The sequence below is a fragment of the Poecile atricapillus genome, chromosome 19, assembly GCF_030490865.1.
Source record: "Poecile atricapillus isolate bPoeAtr1 chromosome 19, bPoeAtr1.hap1, whole genome shotgun sequence".
Lineage (NCBI taxonomy): Eukaryota > Metazoa > Chordata > Aves > Passeriformes > Paridae > Poecile > Poecile atricapillus.
This window is the reverse complement of record NC_081267.1, coordinates 171939-197324: the sequence shown is the minus strand read 5'-3', so window position 1 is coordinate 197324 and position 25386 is coordinate 171939. Positions and strand designations below refer to the sequence as shown.

The 25386-nt window shown below is 57.5% G+C and overlaps 1 protein-coding gene and 1 long non-coding RNA gene across 2 annotated transcripts in view; one reads left to right on the top strand and one right to left on the bottom strand.

Moving 5' to 3' along the window:
* The first annotated feature begins 216 nt into the window (after positions 1-216).
* Positions 217-25386, top strand: part of CHD8 (chromodomain helicase DNA binding protein 8) — a 55040-nt gene continuing 29870 nt past the window's right edge. The window contains exons 1-15 of the mRNA XM_058853130.1: positions 217-891; positions 1117-1362; positions 4244-4621; positions 5719-6128; positions 7589-7709; positions 8737-8919; positions 11115-11183; positions 11297-11352; positions 12331-12448; positions 14053-14136; positions 15821-15958; positions 16929-17050; positions 18274-18517; positions 22356-22532; positions 24856-24999. Coding sequence (XP_058709113.1) covers positions 748-891; positions 1117-1362; positions 4244-4621; positions 5719-6128; positions 7589-7709; positions 8737-8919; positions 11115-11183; positions 11297-11352; positions 12331-12448; positions 14053-14136; positions 15821-15958; positions 16929-17050; positions 18274-18517; positions 22356-22532; positions 24856-24999 — 2634 coding nt within the window. The 5' untranslated portion in view covers positions 217-747. The remainder of the gene's footprint in view (positions 892-1116; positions 1363-4243; positions 4622-5718; positions 6129-7588; positions 7710-8736; positions 8920-11114; positions 11184-11296; positions 11353-12330; positions 12449-14052; positions 14137-15820; positions 15959-16928; positions 17051-18273; positions 18518-22355; positions 22533-24855; positions 25000-25386) is intronic.
* LOC131586360 (uncharacterized) lies at positions 22539-23045 on the bottom strand. The gene is made up of 3 exons (XR_009279120.1): positions 22974-23045; positions 22786-22815; positions 22539-22743 (listed from the first exon to the last, which is right to left on the bottom strand). It is a non-coding gene; the product is annotated as an uncharacterized LOC131586360 (long non-coding RNA).

Below are 25386 nucleotides of genomic sequence, written 5' to 3'. Positions count from 1 at the left end.
AAATTCTCATTTTTTGGGTCTGGGACCCCCGGAATTCTCATTTTTTTGAGGTAACACCCCCCAAATTTTCAATTTTTTGGGGTAACACCCCCCAAATTCCCATTTTTTTGGGGTAACACCCCCCAAATTCCCGTTTTTTCAGGGTAACACCCCCCAAATTCCCGTTTTTTTTGGGGTAACACCCCCCAAATTCCCATTTTTCGGGGTCAAGACCCCCTAAATTCTCATTTTTTGGGATTTGGACCCCCCAAATCCCCATTTTTTTGGGATTGGGACCCCCCAAATCCCCATTTTTTTGGGTTCCAGACCCCCCAAATCCCCATTTTTTGGGTTCCAGACCCCCCAAATCCCCATTTTTTGGGTTCCAGACCCCCCAAATCCCCATTTTTTGGGTTCCAGACCCCCCAAATCCCCATTTTTTGGGTTCCAGACCCCCCAAATTCCCATTTTTTTGGGGTGACACCTCCCAAAATCCTGGTTTTTTGGGGGTAACACCTCCCAAATTCCCGTTTTTCGGGGTCAAGACCCCCTAAATTCCCATTTTTTGGGTCCAGGACCCCCGAAATTCCCATTTTTTCAGGGTAACACCCCCCAAATTCTCATTTTTTTGGGGTGACACCCCCCAAATCCCCGTTTTTTTGGGATTGGGACCCCCCAAATCCCCATTTTTTGGGTTCCAGACCCCCCAAATCCCCATTTTTTTGGGATTGGGACCCCCCCAGTCCCCGTTTTTGGGGGTCCCCCGCCATGGCTGACCCCATGCTGGAGCTCTTTGACGACCCCCACCTGTTCGGGCTGGAGCCCCTCCCCCCCGAGGAGGAGCTGGGCCCCGCCCCCGCCCCTCCCCCCACCCCGGGGGACCCCCTGGCCGAGGCTTTGGGGCTCTCGGGGGCCCTGGACCCTCCCCCCGCCCCCACCCCCACCCCCGCCCCTCCCCCACCACCCCCCCGCGACCCCTCCCCCACCCCCCCGCAGCCCCTCCCCCCTCCCCCTCCCCCACCACCGCAGCCCCTCCCCCACCCTGAGGCGCAGGTGCTGAGTCAGGGAAATCCCTTCATGGGGGTCTCGGCCGCCCCTCCCCCACCATCCCCCACCCCCGCCCCTCCCCCCCCCAAGATCGTCATCCTCAAAGCCCCGCCCCCCTCGGGCCCCGCCCCGGCCCCGCCCAACGGGGGCAGAGCCGCCCTGGCCAAGGTGCTGGGGGGAGGGGCCAAGGGGGGCGTGGCCGCGGCGGGGGGAGGGGGAGGGGCAGGGGGAGGGGGAGGGGCCCGGCAGGTGAAGCAGCTCCTGCTGCAGCCCCTGAAGAGCGGGGGGACCCCGGGGACCCCCCTGAAACCCGGCCTGAGCCTGGGGACGGCGCAGGTGAGACACGGGGGGGGTGGGTGAGGGTTGGGTGTGGCCAGGTGGGGTTTGGGTGGGGTTTGGGTGGGGCCAGGTGAGGGTTGGGTGGGGTTTGGGGGGGTTTGGGTGGGGTCAGGTGGGGTTTGGGTGGGGTCAGGTGGGGTTTGGGTGGGTCAGGTGAGGGATGGGTGGGGTCAGGTGGGGTTTGGGTGGGGCTGGGAGGGGTCAGGTGAGGGTTGGGTGGGGTTTGGGTGTGGCCAGGTGGGGTTTGGGTGTGGCCAGGTGGGGTTTGGGTGTGGCCAGGTGGGGTTTGGGTGTGGCCAGGTGGGGTTTGGGTGGGGCCAGGTGAGGTTTGGGTGGGGTCAGGTGAGGGTTGGGAGGGGTCAGGTGAGGGTTGGGTGGGGTTAGGTGAGGGTTGGGTTGGGTCAGGTGGGGTCAGGTGGGGTTTGGGTGGGGTCAGGTGGGGTTTGGGTGGGGCTGGGTGGGGTCAGGTGAGGGTCGGGTGGGGTCAGGTGAGGGTTGGGTGGGGCCAGGTGGGGTTTGAGGGGTTTGGGTGGGGCTGGGAGGGGTTTCAGGGGTTTGGGTGGGGCCAGGTGGGGTTTGGGTGGGGTTTGGGTGGGGCTGGGGGGGTTTGGGTGGGGTCAGGTGGGGCTGGGAGGGGTTTCAGGGGTTTGGGTGGGGCCAGGTGGGGTTTGGGTGGGGCCAGGTGGGGTTTGGGTGGGGCTGGGAGGGGTCAGGTGGGGTTTGGGTGGGGTCAGGTGGGGATTGAGGTCACACTGACCACACTGACCCCATAGATGACCCCCTGACCCCACCCTGACCCCAGAGATGACCCCACTGACCCCACCGATGACCCCATAAATGACCCCACTGACCCCACTGATGACCCCAATGACCCCATTGACCCCATAGATGACCCCAATGAGCCCATCAATGACCCCACAGATGACCCTGCTGACCCTATAAATGACCCCACAGTGACCCCAGTGACCCCATCAATGACCCCATTGACCCCGTAAATGACCCCACAGTGACCCCAATGACCCCACAGTGACCCCATTGACCCCGTAAATGACCCCACAGTGACCCCAATGACCCCACAGTGACCCCATTGACCCCATCAATGACCCCACAGTGACCCCATTGACCCCATCAATGACCCCCTGACCCCACAGTGACCTCAATGACCCCACAGTGACCCCATTGACCCCACACTGACGCCATTGACCCCGTAAATGACCCCAATGACCCCACAGTGACCCCAATGACCCCACAGTGACCCCAATGACCCCATCAATGACCCTTTGACCCCATCAATGATCCCCTGACCTGACAGTGACTCCATTGACCCCATAAATGACCCCAATGACCCTGCTGACCCTATAAATGACCTCAATGACCCCACAGCGACCCCATTGACCCCATAAATGACCCCACAGTGACCCCACTGACCCCATCAATGACCCCAATGACCCCACAGTGACCCCATCAATGACCCCACAGTGACCCCATTGACCCCATCAATGACCCCACAGTGACCCCACAGTGACCCCATTGACCCCATCAATGACCCTGCACTGATCCCCTGGCCCCATAGATGACCTAATGACCCCATCAATGACCCTACTGACCCCATAGATGACCCCATTGACCCCACACTGACCACCTGACCCCATCAATGACCCTACTGACCCCATAGATGACCCCATTGACCCCACACTGACCACCTGACCCCATCAATGACCCCACTGACCCCACATTGACCCCATCAATGACCCCAATGACCCCACAGTGACCCCACTGACCCCATAAATGGCCCCAATGACCCCACAGTGACCCCACTGACCCCATCAATGACCCCAGTGACCCCACAGTGACCCCACTGACCCCATAAATGACCACAGTGACCCCATTGACCCCACAGTGACCCCATTGACCCCATCAATGACCCCACAGTGACCCCATTGACCCCATCAATGACCCCCTGACCCCACAGTGACCACCTGACCCCATCAATGACCCCCCAGTGACCCCACAGTGACCTCAATGACCCCACACTGACCACCTGACCCCGTCAATGACCCTACACTGATCCTCTGACCCCATAGATGACCCCACTGACCCCATAGATGACCCCACTGGCCCCATAGATGACCCCATTGACCCCACACTGACCACCTGACCCCATCAATGACCCCACATTGACCCCATCAATGACCCCACAGTGACCCCATTGACCCCATCAATGGCCCCAATGACCCCACAGTGACCTCAATGACCCCACAGTGACCCCATTGACCCCATCAATGACCCCAATGACCCCACATTGACCCCATCAATGACCCCGATGACCCCACAGTGACCCCATTGACCCCATGGATGACCTCATTGACCCCACAGTGACCTCAATGACCCCACAGTGACCCCAATGACCCCACAGTGACCCCATTGACCCCATAAATGACCCCAATGACCCCACAGTGACCCCACTGACCCTATAAATAACCCCATTGACCCCACAGTGGCCTCAATGACCCCATAAATGACCCCATTGACCCCACAGTGACCCCATTGACCCCATCAATGACCCCCTGACCCCACAGTGACCCCAATGACCCCATAAATGACCCCACAGTGACCCCACAGTGACCCCATTGACCCCATCAATGACCCCCTGACCCCACACTGACCACCTGACCCCATCAATGACCCTACTGACCCCATAAATGACCCCATTGACCCCACAGTGACCCCATTGACCCCATGGATGACCTCATTGACCCCACAGTGACCCCACTGACCCCATAAATGACCCCACTGACCCCATCAATGACCCCGATGACCCCACAGTGACCCCCCTGACCCCATCAATGACCCCCTGCCCCCCTGTCCGTGTCCCCAGGGTGACTCCAAGCGCATCACCCTGGTGCTGCAGCAGCCGGCGGGCGCGGCAGCGGCGGCGGCGGCGGCGGCGGCGGCACCGGGCCAGCGCCACGTGGTGCTGGGAGCCCTGCCCGGCAAACTCCTGCTGCAGACCGGCACCGGCACCGGCACCGGCGCCGCCAAAACCACACCCGGCACCACCGGCACCGCCGGCCCCGCCAAGGTGGTGACCATCCAGCTGCAGGTGCAGCCCCCCGGAGCCCCCGGAGCCCCCCAGAAGATCCAACTGATCCAGCAGGCGGGGGCGGCGCCCCTGGGCGTGGCTCAGGTGCCACAGGTGCTGGGAGGGGCCGGGCAGAGGCTGACGGTGCCGCTCAAGGTGGTGCTGCAGCCACAGGTGAGCAGGGGTGGGGTCAGTTTGGGGTGGGGTCAGTGGGGTTTGGGGCAGGGTCAGTGGGGTTTGGGGTCACTGGGGTTTGGGGTGAGGTTGCTCAGTTTTAGGGTGGTCACTCAATTTTGGGGGTGGTCACTCAGTTTTGGAGGTGGTCACCCAGCATTGGGGTGTGGTCACTGCCCACCCCCATGTCCCCCCCACTGGTCACTCAGTTTTGGGGTGGGGTCAGTTTGGGGGTGGTCACTCACTTTTGGGGGTGGTCACTCACTTTTGGGGGTGGTCACTCAGTTTTGGGGTGTGGTCACTCAGTTTTGGGGGTGGTCACTCACTTTTGGGGTGGTCACTCACTTTTGGGGTGGTCACTCAGTTTTGGGTGTGGTCACTCAGTTTTGGGCTGGTGGTCACTCAGTTTTAGGGGAGTGGTCACTCAGTTTTGGGGTGGTCACTCAGATTTGGGGTGGTCACTGGGATTTGGGGTGGTGGTCACTCAGCATTGGGGTGTGGTCACTGCCCACCCCCTGTGTCCCCCGCACCGGTCACTCACTTTTGGGTGTGGTCACTCAGTTTTAGGGGAGTGGTCACTTAGTTTGGGGTGTGGTCACTCAGTTTTGGGGTGGTGACTCAGTTTTGGGGGTGGTCACTGCCCACAACCCCGTGCCCCCCACTGGTCACTCAGTTTTGGGGTGGTCACTCAGTTTTGGGGGTGGTCACTCACTTTTGGGGTGGTGGTCACTCAATTTTGGGGGTGGTCACTCAGTTTTGGGATGGGGTCAGATTTGGGGTGGTCAGTTTTGGGGTGGTCACTCAGTTTTGGGGTGGTCACTGCCCACCCCCCACATCCCCCCCACCCGGTCACTCACCCCCTCCGTCTCTCTGTCCATCTGTTCCTCCGTCCCTCTGTCCCTCCGTCCATCTGTCCATCCGTCCCTCTGTCCCTCTGTCCCTCTGTCCATCTGTCCCTCTGTCCCTCTGTCCATCTGTCCATCTGTCCCTCTGTCCCTCTGTCCATCTGTCCCTCTGTCCCTCCGTCCATCCGTCCATCTGTCCCTCCGTCCCTCTGTCCCTCCGTCCATCCGTCCATCCGTCCATCCCCTCCCCAGGCCGGCTCCTCTGCGGGCGGCTCCTCGGCCGGGCTCTCGGTGGTGAAGGTGCTGAGCGGCGCCGAGGTGACGTCACCGGTGCCGCCACCGCCATCCTCCTCATCATCCTCATCGTCACCGCGCGGCGCCGCGGAGGAGAGCCGCAAGCTGGAGCACCAGAAGAAGCAGGAGAAGGCCAATCGCATCGTGGCCGAGGCCATCGCCCGCGCCCGCGCCCGCGGCGAGCAGAACATCCCCCGCGTGCTCAACGAGGACGAGCTGCCCAGCGTCCGGCCCGACGACGACGGCGAGCGCCGGCGGCGCCGAAAGGGAGCGGGAGCGGCCGGAGAGCGCGGCGGCGCCAAGGAGGAGCGGCCGCGGCGCGGGAAGGGACAGGGAGGAGGGAAGAGCAAGGCCAGGGGCAAGGCCAGGTGGGTCTGGGGTCAGCGGGTGGTGGTGAGGGTCAGCCATGGGTTTGGTGGTCAGCAGGTGGTGGTGGTGGTCAGCAGGTGGTGAGGGTCAGTAGATGGTGGTCACCCAACCTTGACCCTGGTGGTCACCAAACTTTGGTCGTGGTGGTCACCAAACCTTGGCCATGGTGGTCACTTGACCACAGTGGTCACCAAATCTTGGCCACAATGGTCACCAAACCTTGGTCATGGTGGTCACCCCAACTCCTTGGTGGTGGCCCAGCTGGGTTGTCCCAGCCGCGGTGGCCGGTGGCTGTTGGTGGCCGGTGTCTCTTGTTGGCCGTGGGCAGTGGCCAGTGTTTCTCGGTGGCCAGTGTCCCTCAGTGGTCAGTGTCCCTCAGTGGCCAGTGGCCAGTGTCCCTCAGTGGCCGGTGGCCAGTGGCCAGTGTCCCTCAGTGGCCGGTGGCCGGTGGCTGTCGGTGTCCCTCAGTGGCCATGGCCAGTGTCCCCCAGTGGCCGGTGGCCAGTGGCCAGTGTCCCTCAGTGGCCATGGCCAGTGTCTCTCGGTGGCCAGTGGCCAGCACTGACCGCGGTGTCCCCCGCTGTCCCAGCACCATCACGCCGGTGGCCGGTGGCTGTCGGTGTCTCTCAGTGGCCAGTGGCCAGTGTCTCTCGGTGGCCATGGCCAGTGTCTGGTGTCCCTCAGTGGCCAGTGGCCGGCACTGACCGTGGTGTTCCCCGCTGTCCCAGCACCATCACGCCGGTGGCCAGTGGTCAGTGTCCCTTAGTGGCCAGTGTCCCTCAGTGTTCAGTGTCCCTCAGTGGCCGGTGGCCAGTGGCTGTCGGTGTCTCTCAGTGGCCGGTGGCCAGTGGCCAGTGTCCCCCGGTGGCCAGTGGCCAGCACTGACCGTGTCCCCCGTGTCCCCAGCACCATCACGCTGGTGGCCGGTGGCTGTCGGTGTCCCTCAGTGGCCATGGCCAATGTCTCTCAGTGGCCATGGCCAGTGTCCCCCAGTGGCCAGTGGCCAGCACTGACCGGTGTCCCCCGTGTCCCCAGCACCATCACGCCGGTGGTCGGTGGCTGTCGGTGTCTCTCAGTGGCCGGTGGCCAGTGTCTCTCAGTGGCCATGACCAGTGGCCAGTGTCCCTCAGTGGCCAGTGGCCAGCACTGACCGGTGTCCCCGTGTCCCCAGCACCATCACGCCGGTGGCCAGTGGTCAGTGTCCCTTAGTGGCCAGTGTCCCTCAGTGTTCAGTGTCCCTCAGTGGCCGGTGGCCAGTGGCCAGTGTCTCTCGGTGGCCGGTGGCCAGTGGCCAGCACTGACCGGTGTCCCCGTGTCCCCAGCACCATCACGCCGGTGGCCAGTGTCCTTCAGTGGCCGGTGGCCGGTGGCTGTTGGTGTCCCTCAGTGGCCAGTGGCCAGTGTCTCTCAGTGGCCGGTGGCCAGTGGCCAGCACTGACCGGTGTCCCCGTGTCCCCAGCACCATCACGCCGGTGGTGGGGAAGAAGCGCAAGCGCAACGCGTCCTCCGACAACTCCGACTCGGAGCTGCTCCCGGCGCCGTCCCCGCGCCGCGACGACGACAGCGGCAACGGCGTGCAGGTGGTCACATGGGCATGGAGGGGCGGGGTCACCTTTGGGGCGTGGTGTGGTCACCTTTGGGGCGGGGTCACCTTTGGGGTGTGGTCACCTTTGGGGCGGGCTCACCTTTGGGGCGGGGTCACCTTTGGGGCGTGGTGTGGTCACCTTTGGGGTGTGGTTACCTTTGGGGTGTGGTCACCTTTGGGGCGGGCTCACCTTTGGGGCGTGGTCACCTTTGGGGCGTGGTCACTGGGGTGGGCGGGGTCAGCGGGGGGGCGTGGTCACCTTTGGGGTGTGGTAACCATTGGGGCGTGGTCACCTTTGGGGCGTGGTCACCTTTGGGGGTGTGGTCAGCGGGGTGGGTGTGACCATCAGAGGGGCGTGGTCACCTTTGGGGCGTGGTCATCATGGTGGGTGTGGTCAGCGGGGTGGGTGTGACCATCACATGGGCGTGGTCCCCTTTGGGGGTGTGGTCACCTGGGTGGGCGTGGTCATCGGAGTGTGGTCACATGGGTGGGCGTGGTCACATGGGTGGGTGTGTCCATGGGGGTGGGCGTGGTCACCTTTGGGGGTGTGGTCACCAGGGTGGGTGTGGTCATCAGAGTGTGGTCACCAGGGTGGGTGTGGTCACCGGGATGGACACGGTCACCATGTTGGGTGTGTCCCCCACCGGGGCATGGTCACCAGGGTGGGTGTGTCCATTGTGGTGGGCGTGGTCACCGGCTGGGCGTGGTCACCGGCTGGGTGTGGTCACCAGGGTGGGTGTGGTTATGGGATGGGTGTGGTCACCATGTTGGGTGTGTCCCTCACGGTGGGCGTGGTTATGGGGTGGGTGTGGTCACTTTGGGGGCATGTCCATCACGGTGGGAGTGTCCCCCGGTGGGCCTGGTTATGGAGTGGGCGTGGTCACCATGGTGGGTGTGTCCCTCACGGTGGGCGTGGTTATGGGGTGGGTGTGTCCCCCCGGTGGGCGTGTCCCCACGGTGGGCGTGTCCCCCCTGTGGGCGTGTCCCCCGGTGGGCGTGGTCTGAGCCGGCCAATCCCGCAGAAGCGGCGCTCCAACCGGCAGGTGAAGCGCAAGAAGTACACGGAGGACCTGGACATCAAGATCACGGACGATGAGGAGGATGAAGAGCTGGACGTGACGGGGCCGGCGCGGCCGGAGCAGCCGCCGGCGCCGCCGCCCCCCGAGCCCGACGGCGACGCCCTGCCCTCCATGCAGTTCTTCGTGGTGGGTGGCCTTCCTCGCCCTCATCATCTTCCTCCTTCATCATCGTCCCCTTCCCGTCATCTTCATCATCTTCTCCATTTCCATAACTTCCATCCCCATCCTGTTCCCGTCATCTTCTTCATGTCCTCCATCTTTGTGATCTTCGTCCCCTTCCCATCATCTTCATCATCTTCTTCATTTCCATAACTTCATCCCCATCCCCTTCCCGTCATCTTCATCATCTGCTCCATCTTTGTGATCTTCGTCCCCTTCCCATCATCTTCATCATCTTCTCCATTTCCATAACTTCCATCCCCATCCTGTTCCCATCATCTTCATCATCTCCTCCATCTTTGTGATCTTCATCCTCTTCCCATCATCTTCATCATCTCCATCTCCGTAACTTCCATCCCTGTCCTGTTCCCGTCATCTTCATCATCTCCTCCATCTTTGTGATCTTCGTCCCCTTCCCGTCATCTTCATCATCTCCATCTTTGTGATCTTCATCCCCTTCCCATCATCTTCATCATCTCCATCTTTGTGATCTTCATCCCCTTCCCATCATCTTCATCATCTCCTCCATCTTTGTGATCTTCGTCCCCTTCCCGTCATCTTCATCATCATCTTCTCCATTTCCATAACTTCATCCCCATCCCCTTCCCATCATCTTCATCATCTCCTCCATCTTTGTGATCTTCATCCCCTTCCCGTCGTCTTCATCATCTCCTCCATCTTTGTGATCTTCATCCCTTTCCCGTCATCTTCATCATCTTCTCCATCTTTGTGATCTTCGTCCCCTTCCCATCATCTTCATCATCTCCTCCATCTTTGTGATCTTCGTCCCCTTCCCATCATCTTCATCGTCTTCTCCATTTCCATAACTTCATCCCCATCCTGTTCCCATCATCTTCATCATCTTCTCCATCTTTGTGACCTTCATCCCGTTCCCGTCATCTTCATCATCTCCTCCATCTTTGTGATCTTCATCGCCTTCCCATCATCTTCATCATCTTCTCCATTTCCATAACTTCCATCCCTGTCCTGTTCCCATCATCTTCATCATCTTCTTCATCTTTGTGATCTTCGTCCCCTTCCCATCATCTTCATCATCTCCTCCATCTTTGTGATCTTCGTCCCCTTCCCATCATCTTCATCATCTTCTCCATCTTTGTGATCTTCATCCCCTTCCTTTCATCTTCATCGTTGTCTCCTTGAGGTTCTTCATCTCCTCCATCATCTTCCTCACCTTCTCCATCTTTGTGACTTCCATCGTCATCCTGTTTCCGTCATCTTCATCACCATCTTGAGGTTCTTCACCTTCTCCGTCATCTTCCTCATCTTCTTCATCTTCATAACCTTAATCTTCATCCTGTTCCCATCATCTTCTTCATCACCATCATCTTCATCACCGTCTTCTTGAGGTTCTTCACCTGCTCCATCATCTTCCTCACCTTCTTCATCTGTGTGACTTCCATTGTCATCCTGTTCCCATCATCTTCATCACCATCTCCTTGAGGTTCTTCACCTCGTCCATCATCTTCCTCACCTTCTTCATCTTCATCACCTTCATCTTCATCCCCTTCCCATCATCCTCCTCGCTTTCTCCTCCGTGACCTTCATCCCCATCCCGTTCCCATCATCTTCATCACCATCTCCTTGAGGTTCTTCACCTCATCCGTCATCTTCCTCATCTTCTTCATCTTCATAACCTTCATCCCCATCCTGTTCCCATCATCTTCATCATCCTCTTGGTCACCATCATCTTCATCACCATCTCCTTGAGGTTCTTCGCCTCATTCATCATCTTCCTCATCTTCTTCATCTTCATAATCTTCATCCCCATCCTGTTCCCATCATCCTCCTCACTTCCTTTTCCATGACCTTCATCCCTATTTCCTTCCCATCATCTTCATCATCGTCTTCTTGGGGTTCTTCACCTCGTCCCTCATCTTCCTCATCTTCATCATCCTTGTGGTCTTCATCTTCATCCCTGCCGTGTTCCCATCATCCTCCTCACCTTCTTCATCTCCATAACCTTCATCCCCATCCTGTTCTCATCATCTTCATCCTCCTCACCTTCTCCACCCCCTTCCCCGTGGCCTTCCTCCCCCCCTCACCCTCCTCCTCCTCCTCCTCCTCCCGTGGCCTTCCTCCCCTCCTCCTCCTCCTCCCGTGGCCTTCCTCCCCCCCTCACCCTCCTCCTCCTCCTGTTTCAGGAGAACCCGAGCGAGGAGGACGCGGCCATCGTGGACAAGGTCCTGTCCATGCGGGTGGTCAAGAAGGAGGTGAGGCCGGTGGTCAGCGGTGTGGGGGGGCGTGGGGGGGTCCTCCTGGCCTTCCTCACCCTCCTCATCTTCATCATCTTCATCATCATCTTCATCCTCCTCCTCCTCCTCAGCTGCCGTCGGGACAGTTGGTGGAGTCCGAGGAGTTCTTCGTCAAGTACAAGAACTAGTAGGTGATGGCCGGAGAGCTCGGGCCAGCGGTCACTCGGGGGTCACTGGGGGTCACTGGGGGTCATTGGTGGTCACTCAGGGTCACTCAGGGTCACTCAGGGGCACTGGGGGTCACTCGGGGTCACTGGGGGGCACTGGGGGGCACTGGGGGGCACTGGGGGTCACTGGTGGTCACTGGGGGTCACTCAGGGTCACTCGGGGTCACTGGGGGTCACTCAGGGTCACTCAGGGTCACTCAGGGTCACTGGGGGGCACTGGGGGGCACTGGGGGTCACTGGGGGTCACTCGGGGTCACTGGTGGTCACTGGTGGTCACTGGTGGTCACTGGGGGTCACTGGTGGTCACTGGGGGTCACTGGGGGACACTGGGGGTCACTGGGGGACACTGGTGGTCACTGCTGGTCATTTTGGGGTCACTGGTGGTCATTGAGGGTCACTGGTGGTCATTTTTGGGTTGTTTGTGGCCAGTTTGGGTCATTTGTGGTCACTGGTGGTCACTGGGGGTCATTTTGGGGTCACTGGGGGTCACTCAGGGTCACTCAGGGTCACTCTGGGGTCATTTTGGGTCATTTGGGCCATTTTTGGCTGGTTTTGGGCCGTTTTTGGCCATTTTTGGGTGTTTTTGGGCTGTTTTTGGGTGATTTTGGGCCGTTTTGGGCCATTTTTGGGTGTCTCTGGGTGTTTCGGGGCCAGTTTTGGGTGTTTTTGGGCTGTTTTTGGGTGTTTTTGGGCTGTTTTTGGGAGGCTTTGGGCCATTTTTGGCCATTTTTGGGTGTTTCTGGGCTGTTTCTGGGTGTTTTTGGGCCGTTTTTGGGCTGTTTTTGGGTGTTTTTGAGCTGTTTTTGGGAGGCTTTGGGCCATTTTTGGCCATTTTTGGGTGTTTTTGGGCCGTTTCTGGGCGGTTTCGGGGCCGTTTCGGCGTCGGCGAGGGGGGCGTGGCCTCACCTGCGCCAGGTGAGCCCCGGCCCCGCCCCCAGCTCGTACCTGCACTGCGAGTGGGCGACGATCGCGCAGCTGGAGAAGGACAAGAGGATCCACCAGAAACTCAAACGCTTCAAGACCAAAATGAACCAAATGCGGCATTTCTTCCACGAGGTCGGGGAGAATTCCCGGGGATTCGGGAAAAAATCGGGATTTTGGGGGGAAAAACAGGGATTTGGGGAAAAAAACGGGATTTGGGGAAAAAAACGGGGTTTTGGGATAAAAAATGGGGTTTTTTGGGGAAAAAAAAGGGATTTTCTGTGGAAAAATCAGATTTTTGGGAAAAAAATGCGTTTTGGGAGGATAAATGGGATTTTGGGGAAAAAAAAGGGGTTTTGGGGAAAAAAACGGGGTTTTTTTGGGGAAAAGTGGGATTTTGGGTAAAAAAAGGGGTTTTGGGGGGGATAAATGGGATTTTGGGGAAAAAAAAGAGGTTTTGGGGAAAAAAAAGGGGTTTTGGGGAAAAAAATGGGTTTTTTTGGGGAAAAATGGGATTTTGGGAGGGAAAAACGGGATTTTGGGTTAAAAAAATGGGATTTGGGGGGGAAAAACAGGGTTTTGGGTGGAAAAACTGGGATTTTGGGGGAAAAACTGGATTTTGGGGAAAAAAACGGGGATTTTAGGGGAAAAAGGGGATTTTGGGAGGGATAAATGGGATTTTGGGTAAAAAAAAGGGATTTTGGGTAAAAAAAAGGGATTTTGGGTAAAAAACCAGGATTTTTTTGGGGAAAAATGGGATTTTGGGAGGGAAAAATGGGGTTTGGGGTAAAAAAAGAGAGGCTTGGAAGGGAAAAGTGGGATTTTGGGGGGATAAGTGGGATTTTGGGTAAAAAAAATGGGTTTTGGGAGAAAAATGGGGTTTTTTGGGGAAAAAATGGGATTTTGGGATAAAAAACGGGGTTTTTTGGGGAAAAATGGGATTTTGGGAGGGATAAATGGGATTTTGGGTAAAAAAAAGGGGTTTTAGGGAGGAAAAATGGGGTTTTGGGGAAAAGAACGGTGTTTTGGGAGGGAAAATTGGATTTGGGGGGAAGAAATGGGGTTTTGGGTAAAAAAAAAAAGGGGGTTTTGGGGGAAAATGGGGTTTTTGGGGGGAAGAAATGGGATTTTGGGGGTGAAAAGGAATTTTGGGGGGGGATAAATGGGATTTTGAGTAAAAAAATGGATTTTGGGAGGGAAAAATGGGGATTTTGGGAAGAAAACCCAGGATTTTGGGGGAGAAAATGGGAGTTTGGGGGCAGCAGCGAGGATTTGGGGGAAAATCCGGAATTTGTGAGGAAAAACTTTGGATTTGTGATGGGAAAATGGAGATTTGGGGACAGAAACGAAGAATTGGAGGAAACGGAAGGAATTGAGGATTTCCTTGGGAAAAATGGGAATTTGGGGGTGGAAAATTGGGAAAATCCCGGAATTGGGGGGGGGGAAAAGGAGAATTTGGGGTGGAAAATGAGGATTTGGGGTGGAAAATGAGGATTTGGGGTGGAAAATGAGGATTTTGGGGTGGGAAAATGAGGATTTGGGGTGGAAAATGAGGATTTGGGGTGGAAAATGAGGATTTGGGGTGGAAAATGAGGATTTTGGGGTGGAAAATGAGGATTTGGGGTGGGAAAATGAGGATTTGGGGTGGAAAATGAGGATTTGGGGTGGAAAATGAGGATTTGGGGTGGGAAAATGAGGATTTGGGGTGGAAAATGAGGATTTTGGGGTTCCTGGGGCAGGATGAGGAACCTTTCAACCCCGATTATGTGGAGGTGGATCGGATCCTGGACGAGTCGCACAGCGTGGACAAGGACAACGGCGAGGTGGGAGCGGCGAATTCCGGGGAAAAAAACCCCAAAATCGGGGATTTTCATGGGTTTGGGGTGGTGGAACCTCAAAAATTGGGGATTTCTGGGAATTTTCTGGGAGGAAAACCCCAAAATTGGGGATTTTTGTGGATTTGGGGTGGTGGAACCCAGGTGCTCAGGGTGTGGTCCCAGGTGCTCAGGGTGTGGTCCCAGGTGTTCCCAGGTGTTTGGGTGTCAGTCTCGGGTGGTCCCAGGTGTGTCCAGGTGTCAGTCCCAGGTGTTCTCAGGTGTTCAAGGTGTGGTCTCAGGTGTTGAGGTGTCAGTCCCAGGTGTTCCCAGGTGGTCAGGGTGTGGTTCCAGGTGTTCCCAGGTGTTCCCAGGTGTGCAGGTGTCAGTCCCAGGTGTTTGGGTGTCAGTCCCAGGTGGTCCCAGGTGTGTTCAGGTGTCAGTCCCAGGTGTTCCCAGGTGCTCAGGGTGTGGTTCCAGGTGTTCCCAGGTGTTCCCAGGTGTTCCCAGGTGTTCAGGTGTGTGTCGCAGGTGTTCAAGTGTGCAGGTGTCAGTCCCAGGTGTTCCCAGGTGTGGTCAGTGCCCACAGACACCTGTCTCAGGTGACCTGGGTGTGTTCCCAGGTGTTCCCAGGTGTTCAGGTGTCAGTTGCAGGTGTTCAGGTGTCAGTCCCAGGTGTGTCCAGGTGTTCCCAGCTGCTCAGGTGTCAGTCCCAGGTGTTCAGGTGTCAGTCCCAGGTGTTCCCAGGTGTTCAGGTGTCAGTCCCAGGTGTTCCCAGGTGTCCAGGTGTCAGTCCCAGGTGTTCCCAGTTGCTCAGGTGTCAGTCCCAGGTGTTCCCAGGTGTCCAGGTGTCAGTCACAGGTGTTCCCCGGTGCTCAGGTGTCAGTCCCAGGTGTTCCCCGGTGCTCAGGTGTCAGTCCCAGGTGTTCCCAGGTGTTCCCCAGTGCTCAGGTGTCAGTCCCAGGTGTTCCCCAGTGCTCAGGTGTCAGTCCCAGGTGTTCCCAGCTGTCCAGGTGTCAGTCCCAGGTGTTCCCAGTTGCTCAGGTGTTACTCCCAGGTGTTCCCAGTTGCTCAGGTGTCAGTCCCAGGTGTTCCCCGGTGCTCAGGTGTCAGTTGCAGGTGTTCAGGTGTCAGTCCCAGGTGTGTCCAGGTGTTCCCAGCTGCTCAGGTGTCAGTCCCAGGTGTTCAGGTGTCAGTCCCAGGTGTTCCCCGGTGCTCAGGTGTCAGTCCCAGGTGTTCCCTGGTGCTCAGGTGTCAGTCCCAGGTGTTCAGGTGTCAGTCCCAGGTGTTCCCAGCTGCTCAGGTGTCAGTCCCAGGTGTTCAGGTGTCAGTCCCAGGTGCTCAGGTGTCAGTCCCAGGTGTTCCCTGGTGCTCAGGTGTCAGTCCCAGGTGTTCAGGTGTCAGTCCCAGGTGTTCCCCGGTGCTCAGGTGTCAGTCCCAGGTGTTCCCTGGTGCTCAGGTGTCAGTCCCAGCTGTTCAGGTGTCAGTCCCAGGTGTTCAGGTGTCAGTCCCAGGTGTTCCCAGGTGTTCAGGTGTCAGTCTCAGGTGTTCAGGTGTCAGTCCCAGGTGTTCAGGTGTCAGTCCCAGGTGTTCCCAGTTGCTCAGGTGTCAGTCCCAGTTGCTCAGGTGTTACTCCCAGCTGTTCCCAGCTGCTCAGGACCCCGCCCCGCTGAGCCAGGTGTGTCACCTGCAGCCTGTGGTGTATTACCTGGTCAAGTGGTGCTCGCTGCCGTACGAGGACAGCACCTGGGAGCTGCAGGAGGACGTGGACGAGGCCAAGATCGCCGAGTTCAAACGGATCCAGGCGCGGCACCCCGAGCTCAAGAGACAGGTGAGCCTTGATCCTGACAGGTGAGCCCTGACCCTGACAGGTGAGCCCTGACCCCGACAGGTGAGCCCTGACCCTGACAGGTGAGCCCTGACCCTGACAGGTGAGCCCCTCCCCAGACAGGTGAGCCCCTCCCCCACCCCTGACAGGTGAGCTCCAACCCCAACAGGTGAGCCCTGACCCTGACAGGTGAGCTCCAACCCCAACAGGTGAGCCCTGACCCCGACAGGTGAGCTCCAACCCCAACAGGTGAGCCCTGACCCCGACAGGTGAGCCCTGACCCTGACAGGTGAGCCCCTCCCCCACCCCCGACAGGTGAGCCCTGACCCTGACAGGTGAGCCCCTCCCCCACCCCCGACAGGTGAGCCCTGACCCTGACAGGTGAGCTCTGACCCCGACAGGTGAGCCCCTCCCCCACCCCTGACAGGTGAGCCCTGACCCCGACAGGTGAGCCCTGACCCCGACAGGTGAGCCCCAGGCCCAACACAGTCACCTGTCCGTATTTCACCTGTCCCACCTGTCAAACGTGTCTGGATGTCACCTGGATCTCACCTGTTCCTCACCTGGATCTCACCTGTATCTCACCTGTATCTCACCTGTTTCTCACCTGTATCTCACCCATATCTCACCTGTATCTCACTTGTTCCTCACCTGTCTCTCACCTGTATCTCACCTGTATCTCATCTGTCTCTCACTTGTCTCTCACCTGTTCCTCACCTGTATCTCACCTGGATCTCACCTGTATCTCACCTGTCTCTTACCCGTATCTCACCTGTATCTCACCTGTATCTCACCTGTTCCTCACCTGTCTCAGCTGTATCTCACCTGGATCTCACCCGATCTCACCCCTATCTCACCCGTATCTCACCTGGATCTCACCTGGATCTTACCTGTATCTCACCTGGATCTCACCTGTATCTTACCTGTATCTCACCTGTTCTTGTCTCACCTGTCTGTGTCTCACCTGTGGCAGCCACGCCCGCAGGCCGGGGCCTGGAAGAAGCTGGAGGCGTCTCACGAGTACAAGAACCACAATCGGCTGCGGGAATATCAGCTGGAAGGGGTTAACTGGCTGCTGTTCAACTGGTACAACAGGTGAGCTCACCTGGGCACACCTGGGCACACCTGGGTACACCTGGGTACACCTGGGAACACACCTGGGCCATGGGGGGAACAGCCGGTGCCACAGGTGAGCACAGCTGGAAGGGGTTAACTGGCTGCTGTTCAACTGGTACAACAGGTGAGCTCACCTGGGCACACCTGGGCACACCTGGGAACACCTGGGAACACCTGGGAACACACCTGGGCTATGGGGGAACAGCCGGTGCCACAGGTGAGCACAGCTGGAAGGGGTTAACTGGCTGCTGTTCAACTGGTACAACAGGTGAGCTCACCTGGGCACACCTGGGCACACCTGGGGACACCTGGGCACACCTGAGCACACCTGGGGACACACCTGGGCCATGGGGGGAACAGCCGGTGCCACAGGTGAGCACAGCTGGAAGGGGTTAACTGGCTGCTGTTCAACTGGTACAACAGGTGAGCTCACCTGGGCACACCTGGGCACACCTGGGGACACCTGGGTACACCTGGGCACACCTGGGGACACCTGGGAGAGGGGTGAGAGCAGGTGGATGTGACTGGGCTATCGCAGGTGTGCATTACCTGTCCCAGGTGTACCCCAGGTGTGTCTCACCTGACCCAGGTTTACATTACCTGTCCCAGGTGTGTCTCACCTGTCCCAGGTGTCTCACCTGTCCCAGGTGTTCCCCTCACCTGCCCCAGGTGTTCCCCTCACCTGTCCCAGGTGTGCCCCTCACCTGCCCCAGGTGTGTCTCACCTGCGCTGCGCTGTCCCAGGTATACATTACCTGTCCCAGGTGTACATTACCTGTCCCAGGTGTGTCTCACCTGCCCCAGGTGTGCCCCTCGCCTGCCCCAGGTGTGTCTCACCTGCGCTGCGCTGTCCCAGGTGTACATTACCTGTCCCAGGTGTACCCCAGGTGCCCCTCACCTGCCCCAGGTGTACATTCCCTGCCCCAGGTGTGTCTCACCTGCCCCAGGTGTTCCCTTCACCTGCCCCAGGTGTGTCTCACCTGCCCCAGGTGTGTCTCACCTGCCCCAGGTGTGTCTCACTTGTCCCAGGTGTACCCCAGGTGTGTCTCACCTGCCCCAGGTGTGTCTCACCTGTCCCAGGTGTGTCTCACCTGCCCCAGGTGTGTCTCACCTGTCCCAGGTGTGTCTCAGCTGTCCCAGGTGTACCCCAGGTGTGTCTCACCTGCCCCAGGTGTGTCTCACCTGCGCCGCGCTGTCCCTCAGGCAGAACTGCATCCTGGCGGACGAGATGGGTCTGGGCAAGACGATCCAGTCGATCGCGTTCCTGCAGCAGGTGCACGGCGCCGGCGTGCGCGGCCCTTACCTGGTGATCGCGCCGCTCTCCACCATCGCCAACTGGGAGCGCGAGTTCGGCACCTGGACCGGCCTCAACACCATCGTCTACCACGGCAGCCTGGCCAGCCGGCAGATGATCCAGCAGTACGAGATGTACTGCAAGGACAGCAAGGTGAGCTCACCTGGGTTACCTGTGACACACCTGAGTTACCTGTGACACACCTGTATGGGGTCACTGATATACCTGTACACACCCATCACACACCACGGCAGCCTGGCCAGCCGGCAGATGATCCAGCAGTACGAGATGTACTGCAAGGACAGCAAGGTGAGCACACCTGAGTTACCTGTGACACACCTGTACACACCTGTGATACACCTGAGTTACCTGTGACACACCTGTACACACCCATCACACACCACGGCAGCCTGGCCAGCCGGCAGATGATCCAGCAGTACGAGATGTACTGCAAGGACAGCAAGGTGAGCTCACCTGGGTTACCTGTGACACACCTGTGATACACCTGTGTTATCTGTGATACACCTGTGATACACCTGTACACACCCATCACACACCACGGCAGCCTGGCCAGCCGGCAGATGATCCAGCAGTACGAGATGTACTGCAAGGACAGCAAGGTGAGCACACCTGAGTTACCTGTGACACACCTGTGATATCCATATACACCTGTATGGGGTCATTGATACACCTGTACACACCCATCGCACACCACGGCAGCCTGGCCAGCCGGCAGATGATCCAGCAGTACGAGATGTACTGCAAGGACAGCAAGGTGAGCACACCTGAGTTACCTGTGACACACCTGTACACACCTGTGATACACCTGAGTTATCTGTGATACACCTGTACACACCCATCGCACACCACGGCAGCCTGGCCAGCCGGCAGATGATCCAGCAGTACGAGATGTACTGCAAGGACAGCAAGGTGAGCTCACCTGGGTTACCTGTGCACACCTGTGATACACCTGTATGGGGTTATTGATACACCTGTACACACCTGTACACACCCATCGTCTACCACGGCAGCCTGGCCAGCCGGCAGATGATCCAGCAGTACGAGATGTACTGCAAGGACAGCAAGGTGAGCTCACCTGGACACACCTGTGTTACCTGTACACACCTGTGATACACCTGAGTTATCTGTGATACACCTGTACACACCCATCGCACACCACGGCAGCCTGGCCAGCCGGCAGATGATCCAGCAGTACGAGATGTACTGCAAGGACAGCAAGGTGAGCACACCTGGACACACCTGTGCACACCTGGGATACACCTGTGTTATCTGTGATACACCTGTGATACACCTGTACACACCCATCGCACACCACGGCAGCCTGGCCAGCCGGCAGATGATCCAGCAGTACGAGATGTACTGCAAGGACAGCAAGGTGAGCTCACCTGGACACACCTGGGTTACCTGTGACACACCTGTGATACACCTGACACAGTTATATACACCTGTATGGGGTCACTGACACACCTGTACACACCCATCACACACCACGGCAGCCTGGCCAGCCGGCAGATGATCCAGCAGTACGAGATGTACTGCAAGGACAGCAAGGTGAGCACACCTGAGTTACCTGTGACACACCTGTGTTACCTGTACACACCTGTGATACACCTGAGTTATCTGTGACACACCTGCACACACCCATCGGGTACCACGGCAGCCTGGCCAGCCGGCAGATGATCCAGCAGTACGAGATGTACTGCAAGGACAGCAAGGTGAGCTCACCTGGGCACACCTGTGCACACCTGGGATACACCTGTGTTATCTGTGATACACCTGTGATACACCTGTACACACCCATCACACACCACGGCAGCCTGGCCAGCCGGCAGATGATCCAGCAGTACGAGATGTACTGCAAGGACAGCAAGGTGAGCTCACCTGAGTTACCTGTGCACACCTGAGTTACCTGTGACACACCTGTGATATCCATATACACCTGTATGGGGTTATTGATACACCTGTACACGCCCATCGCACACCACGGCAGCCTGGCCAGCTGGCAGATGATCCAGCAGTACGAGATGTACTGCAAGGACAGCAAGGTGAGCTCACCTGGGACACCTGTGCACACCTGTGTTACCTGTACTCACCTGTGATACACCTGTATGGGGTCATTGATACACCTGTACACACCCATGGGGCACCACGGCAGCCTGGCCAGCCGGCAGATGATCCAGCAGTACGAGATGTACTGCAAGGACAGCAAGGTGAGCTCACCTGAGTTACCTGTGACACATCTGTACACACCTGTGATATCTGTGATACACCTGTACACACCTGTACACACCTGGGATGTGCCTGTACACACCTGGGGTGCACCTGTATACACCTGTACACACTTGCCACTGACACACCTGTCACACACACCTGTCACACCTGTCAGTGTCACACCTGTCTCACCTGCAGGGCCGGCTGATCCCAGGTGCGTACAAGTTCGACGCCCTCATCACCACCTTTGAGATGATCCTGTCTCACACACACACCTGTACACACACGCACCTGTACACACACACACCTGTACACACACACACCTGTACACACACACACACCTGTACACACACACACACCTGTACACACCTGTCAATGACACACCTGTTCACACCTGTCTCACCTGCAGGGCCGGCTGATCCCAGGTGCGTACAAGTTCGATGCTCTCATCACCACCTTTGAGATGATCCTGTCACACACACACCTGTACACACACACACCTGTACACACCTGTACACACACACACCTGTGGTACCCATACACACCTGTACACACACACACACCTGTACATACCTGTACACACCTGTACACACCTGTACACACCTGTCAATGTCACACCTGTCACACCTGTCTCACCTGCAGGGCCGGCTGATCCCAGGTGCGTACAAGTTCGACGCTCTCATCACCACCTTTGAGATGATCCTGTCACACACACACACCTGTACACACACGCACCTGTACACACACACACACACACACCTGTGGTACCCGTACACACACACCTGTCACACACACCTGTCTCACCTGTCTCACCTGCAGGGCCGGCTGATCCCAGGTGCGTACAAGTTCGACGCTCTCATCACCACCTTTGAGATGATCCTGTCACACACACACACCTGTACACACCTGTACACACCTGTACACACCTGTACACACCCGTTATACACACACCTGTACACACACACACCTGTTCACACCTGTCTCACCTGCAGGGCTGGCTGATCCCAGGTGCGTACAAGTTTGACGCCCTCATCACCACCTTTGAGATGATCCTGTCACACACACACACCTGTACACACACACACACACCTGTGGTACCCGTACACACACACACACCTGTACACACCTGTACACACACACACCTGTACACACCTGTCAGTGACACACCTGTCAGTGTCACACCTGTCTCACCTGCAGGGCCGGCTGATCCCAGGTGCGTACAAGTTCGATGCTCTCATCACCACCTTTGAGATGATCCTGTCACACACACACACCTGTACACACACACACCTGTACACACACACACCTGTCACACACACACCTGTACACACCTGTACACACACACACTTGTACACACACACACTTGTACACACACACACTTGTACACACACACACCTGTACACACACACACCTGTCAGTGTCTCACCTGTCTCACCTGCAGGGCCGGCTGATCCCAGGTGCGTACAAGTTCGACGCCCTCATCACCACCTTTGAGATGATCCTGTCACACACACACACCTGTACACACCTGTACACACACACCTGTACACACACACCTGTCACACACACCTGTTCACACCTGTCACACACACCTGTTCACACACCTGTCTCACCTGCAGGGCCGGCTGATCCCAGGTGCGTACAAGTTCGACGCCCTGATCACCACCTTTGAGATGATCCTGTCACACACACACACCTGTACACACCTGTCAATGACACACCTGTCACACACACCTGTTCACACCTGTCTCACCTGCAGGGCCGGCTGATCCCAGGTGCGTACAAGTTCGACGCCCTGATCACCACCTTTGAGATGATCCTGTCCGACTGTCCCGAGCTGCGCGAGGTGCAGTGGCGCTGCGTGGTCATCGACGAGGCGCACCGGCTGAAGAACCGGCACTGCAAACTGCTGGACAGCCTCAAACACATGGACCTGGTGAGTGAACACCTGTGGGATACACCTGGGCACACCTGGGCACACCTGGGTACAGCTACAGCACACCTGGGTACACCTACAGTACACCTAGTACACCTGGGGTACACACGGGTTACCCACTGCAAACTGCTGGACAGCTTCAAACACATGGACCTGGTGAGTCAGCGCACCTGGGCACACCTGGGGACACCTGAGATACACCTGGGCACACCTGGGTACAGCTACAGCACACCTGGGTACAGCTACAGCACACCTGGGTACACCTACAGTACACCTAGTACACCTGGGGTACACACGGGTTATCCCCTGAGAGCTGCTGGACAGCCTCAAACACATGGACCTGGTGAGTGAACACCTGTGGGATACACCTGGGCACACCTGGACACACCTGAGATACATCTGAGTACAGCTACAGCACACCTGGGTACAGCTACAGCACACCTGGGGTACACACGGGTTACCCACTGCAAACTGCTGGACAGCCTCAAACACATGGACCTGGTGAGTGAACACCTGTGGGATACACCTGGGCACACCTGGGTGCATCTGAGATACACCTGGGATACACCCAAACACACCTGGGGACACCTGGGGACACCTGAGATACACCTGGGATACACCTGGACACACCTGGGCATACCTGGGATACACCTGTACAGTCACCTGTCCCCACAGGAGCACAAGGTGTTGCTGACAGGTACACCATTACAGAACACTGTAGAAGAACTGTTCAGTCTCCTGCACTCCCTGGAACCCATGTTACCTGTGTTACCTGTGTTACATGTGTTACCTGTACACTCACCTGTCCCCTCACCTGTGTTTACCTGCAGGAGCACAAGGTGTTGCTGACAGGTACACCGTTACAGAACACTGTAGAAGAGCTGTTCAGTCTCCTGTGTTACCTGTGTCACATGTGTCACCTGTACACTCACCTGTACACTCACCTGTCCCCTCACCTGTCCCCTCACCTGTCCCCACAGGAGCACAAGGTGTTGCTGACAGGTACACCGTTACAGAACACCGCGGAGGAGCTGTTCAGTCTCCTGTGTTACCTGTGTCACATGTGTCACCTGTCCCCTCACCTGTGTCACCTGTACACTCACCTGTACACTCACCTGTCCCCTCACCTGTCCCCACAGGAGCACAAGGTGTTGCTGACAGGTACACCTCTCCAGAACACTGTTGAGGAGCTGTTCAGTCTCCTGTGTTACCTGTGTCACATGTGTCACCTGTACACTCACCTGTGTCACCTGTACACTCACCTGTACACTCACCTGTCCCCTCACCTGTGTTACCTGTACACTCACCTGTCCCCTCACCTGTCCCCACAGGAGCACAAGGTGTTGCTGACAGGTACACCTCTCCAGAACACCGTGGAGGAACTGTTCAGTCTCCTGTGTTACCTGTCACCCATGTCACCTGTGTCACCTGTACACTCACCTGTACACTCACCTGTGTTACCTGTACACTCACCTGTCCCCTCACCTGTGTTTACCTGCAGGAGCACAAGGTGTTGCTGACAGGTACACCTCTCCAGAACACCGTGGAGGAGCTGTTCAGTCTCCTGTGTTACCTGTGTCACATGTGTCACCTGTACACTCACCTGTGTCACCTGTACACTCACCTGTGTCACCTGTACACTCACCTGTGTTACCTGTCCCCTCACCTGTCCCCTCACCTGTCCCCACAGGAGCACAAGGTGTTGCTGACAGGTACACCTCTCCAGAACACCGTTGAAGAACTGTTCAGTCTCCTGCACTTCCTGGAACCCGTGTTACCTGTGTCACCTGTACACTCACCTGTGTCACCTGTACACTCACCTGTGTTACCTGTCCCCTCACCTGTGTGTTTACCTGTGTTTACCTGCAGGAGCACAAGGTGTTGCTGACAGGTACACCTCTCCAGAACACCGTTGAAGAACTGTTCAGTCTCCTGCACTTCCTGGAACCCATGTTACCTGTGTTACCTGTGTCACATGTGTTACCTGTCCCCTCACCTGTCCCCTCACCTGTGTTTACCTGCAGGAGCACAAGGTGTTGCTGACAGGTACACCTCTCCAGAACACCGTTGAAGAACTGTTCAGTCTCCTGTGTTACCTGTGTCACATGTGTTACCTGTCCCCTCACCTGTGTGTTTACCTGTGTTTACCTGCAGGAGCACAAGGTGTTGCTGACAGGTACACCTCTCCAGAACACCGTGGAGGAGCTGTTCACTTCCTGGAGCACTTCCTGGAGCCCGTGTTACCTGTGTTAGTTGTGTTACCTGTACATTCACCTGTGTTACCTGTCCCCTCACGTGTGTGTTTACCTGTGTTTATCTGCAGGAGCACAAGGTGTTGCTGACAGGTACACCTCTCCAGAACACCGTTGAAGAACTGTTCAGTCTCCTGCACTTCCTGGAACCCGCCCGCTTCCCCTCCGAGGCCGAGTTCCTCAAGGACTTCGGGGACCTGAAAACCGAGGAGCAGGTGAGGAACACACCTGGGCACACCTGAGACACACCTGTTCACACCTGGCACACACCTGCGCACACCTGTGCAGGTGCAGAAGCTGCAGGCGCTGCTGAAGCCGATGATGCTGCGGCGGCTGAAGGAGGACGTGGAGAAGAACCCGGTGTCACACACACACCTGGTGTCACACACACACCTGTACACACACACACACCGGTACACACACACACCTGTTCACACCTGTTCACACCTGTTGTCACCTGTGCAGGTGCAGAAGCTGCAGGCGCTGCTGAAGCCGATGATGCTGCGGCGGCTGAAGGAGGACGTGGAGAAGAACCCGGTGTCACACCTGTACACACCTGGTGTCACACACACACACCTGTACACACACACACCTGTTCACAC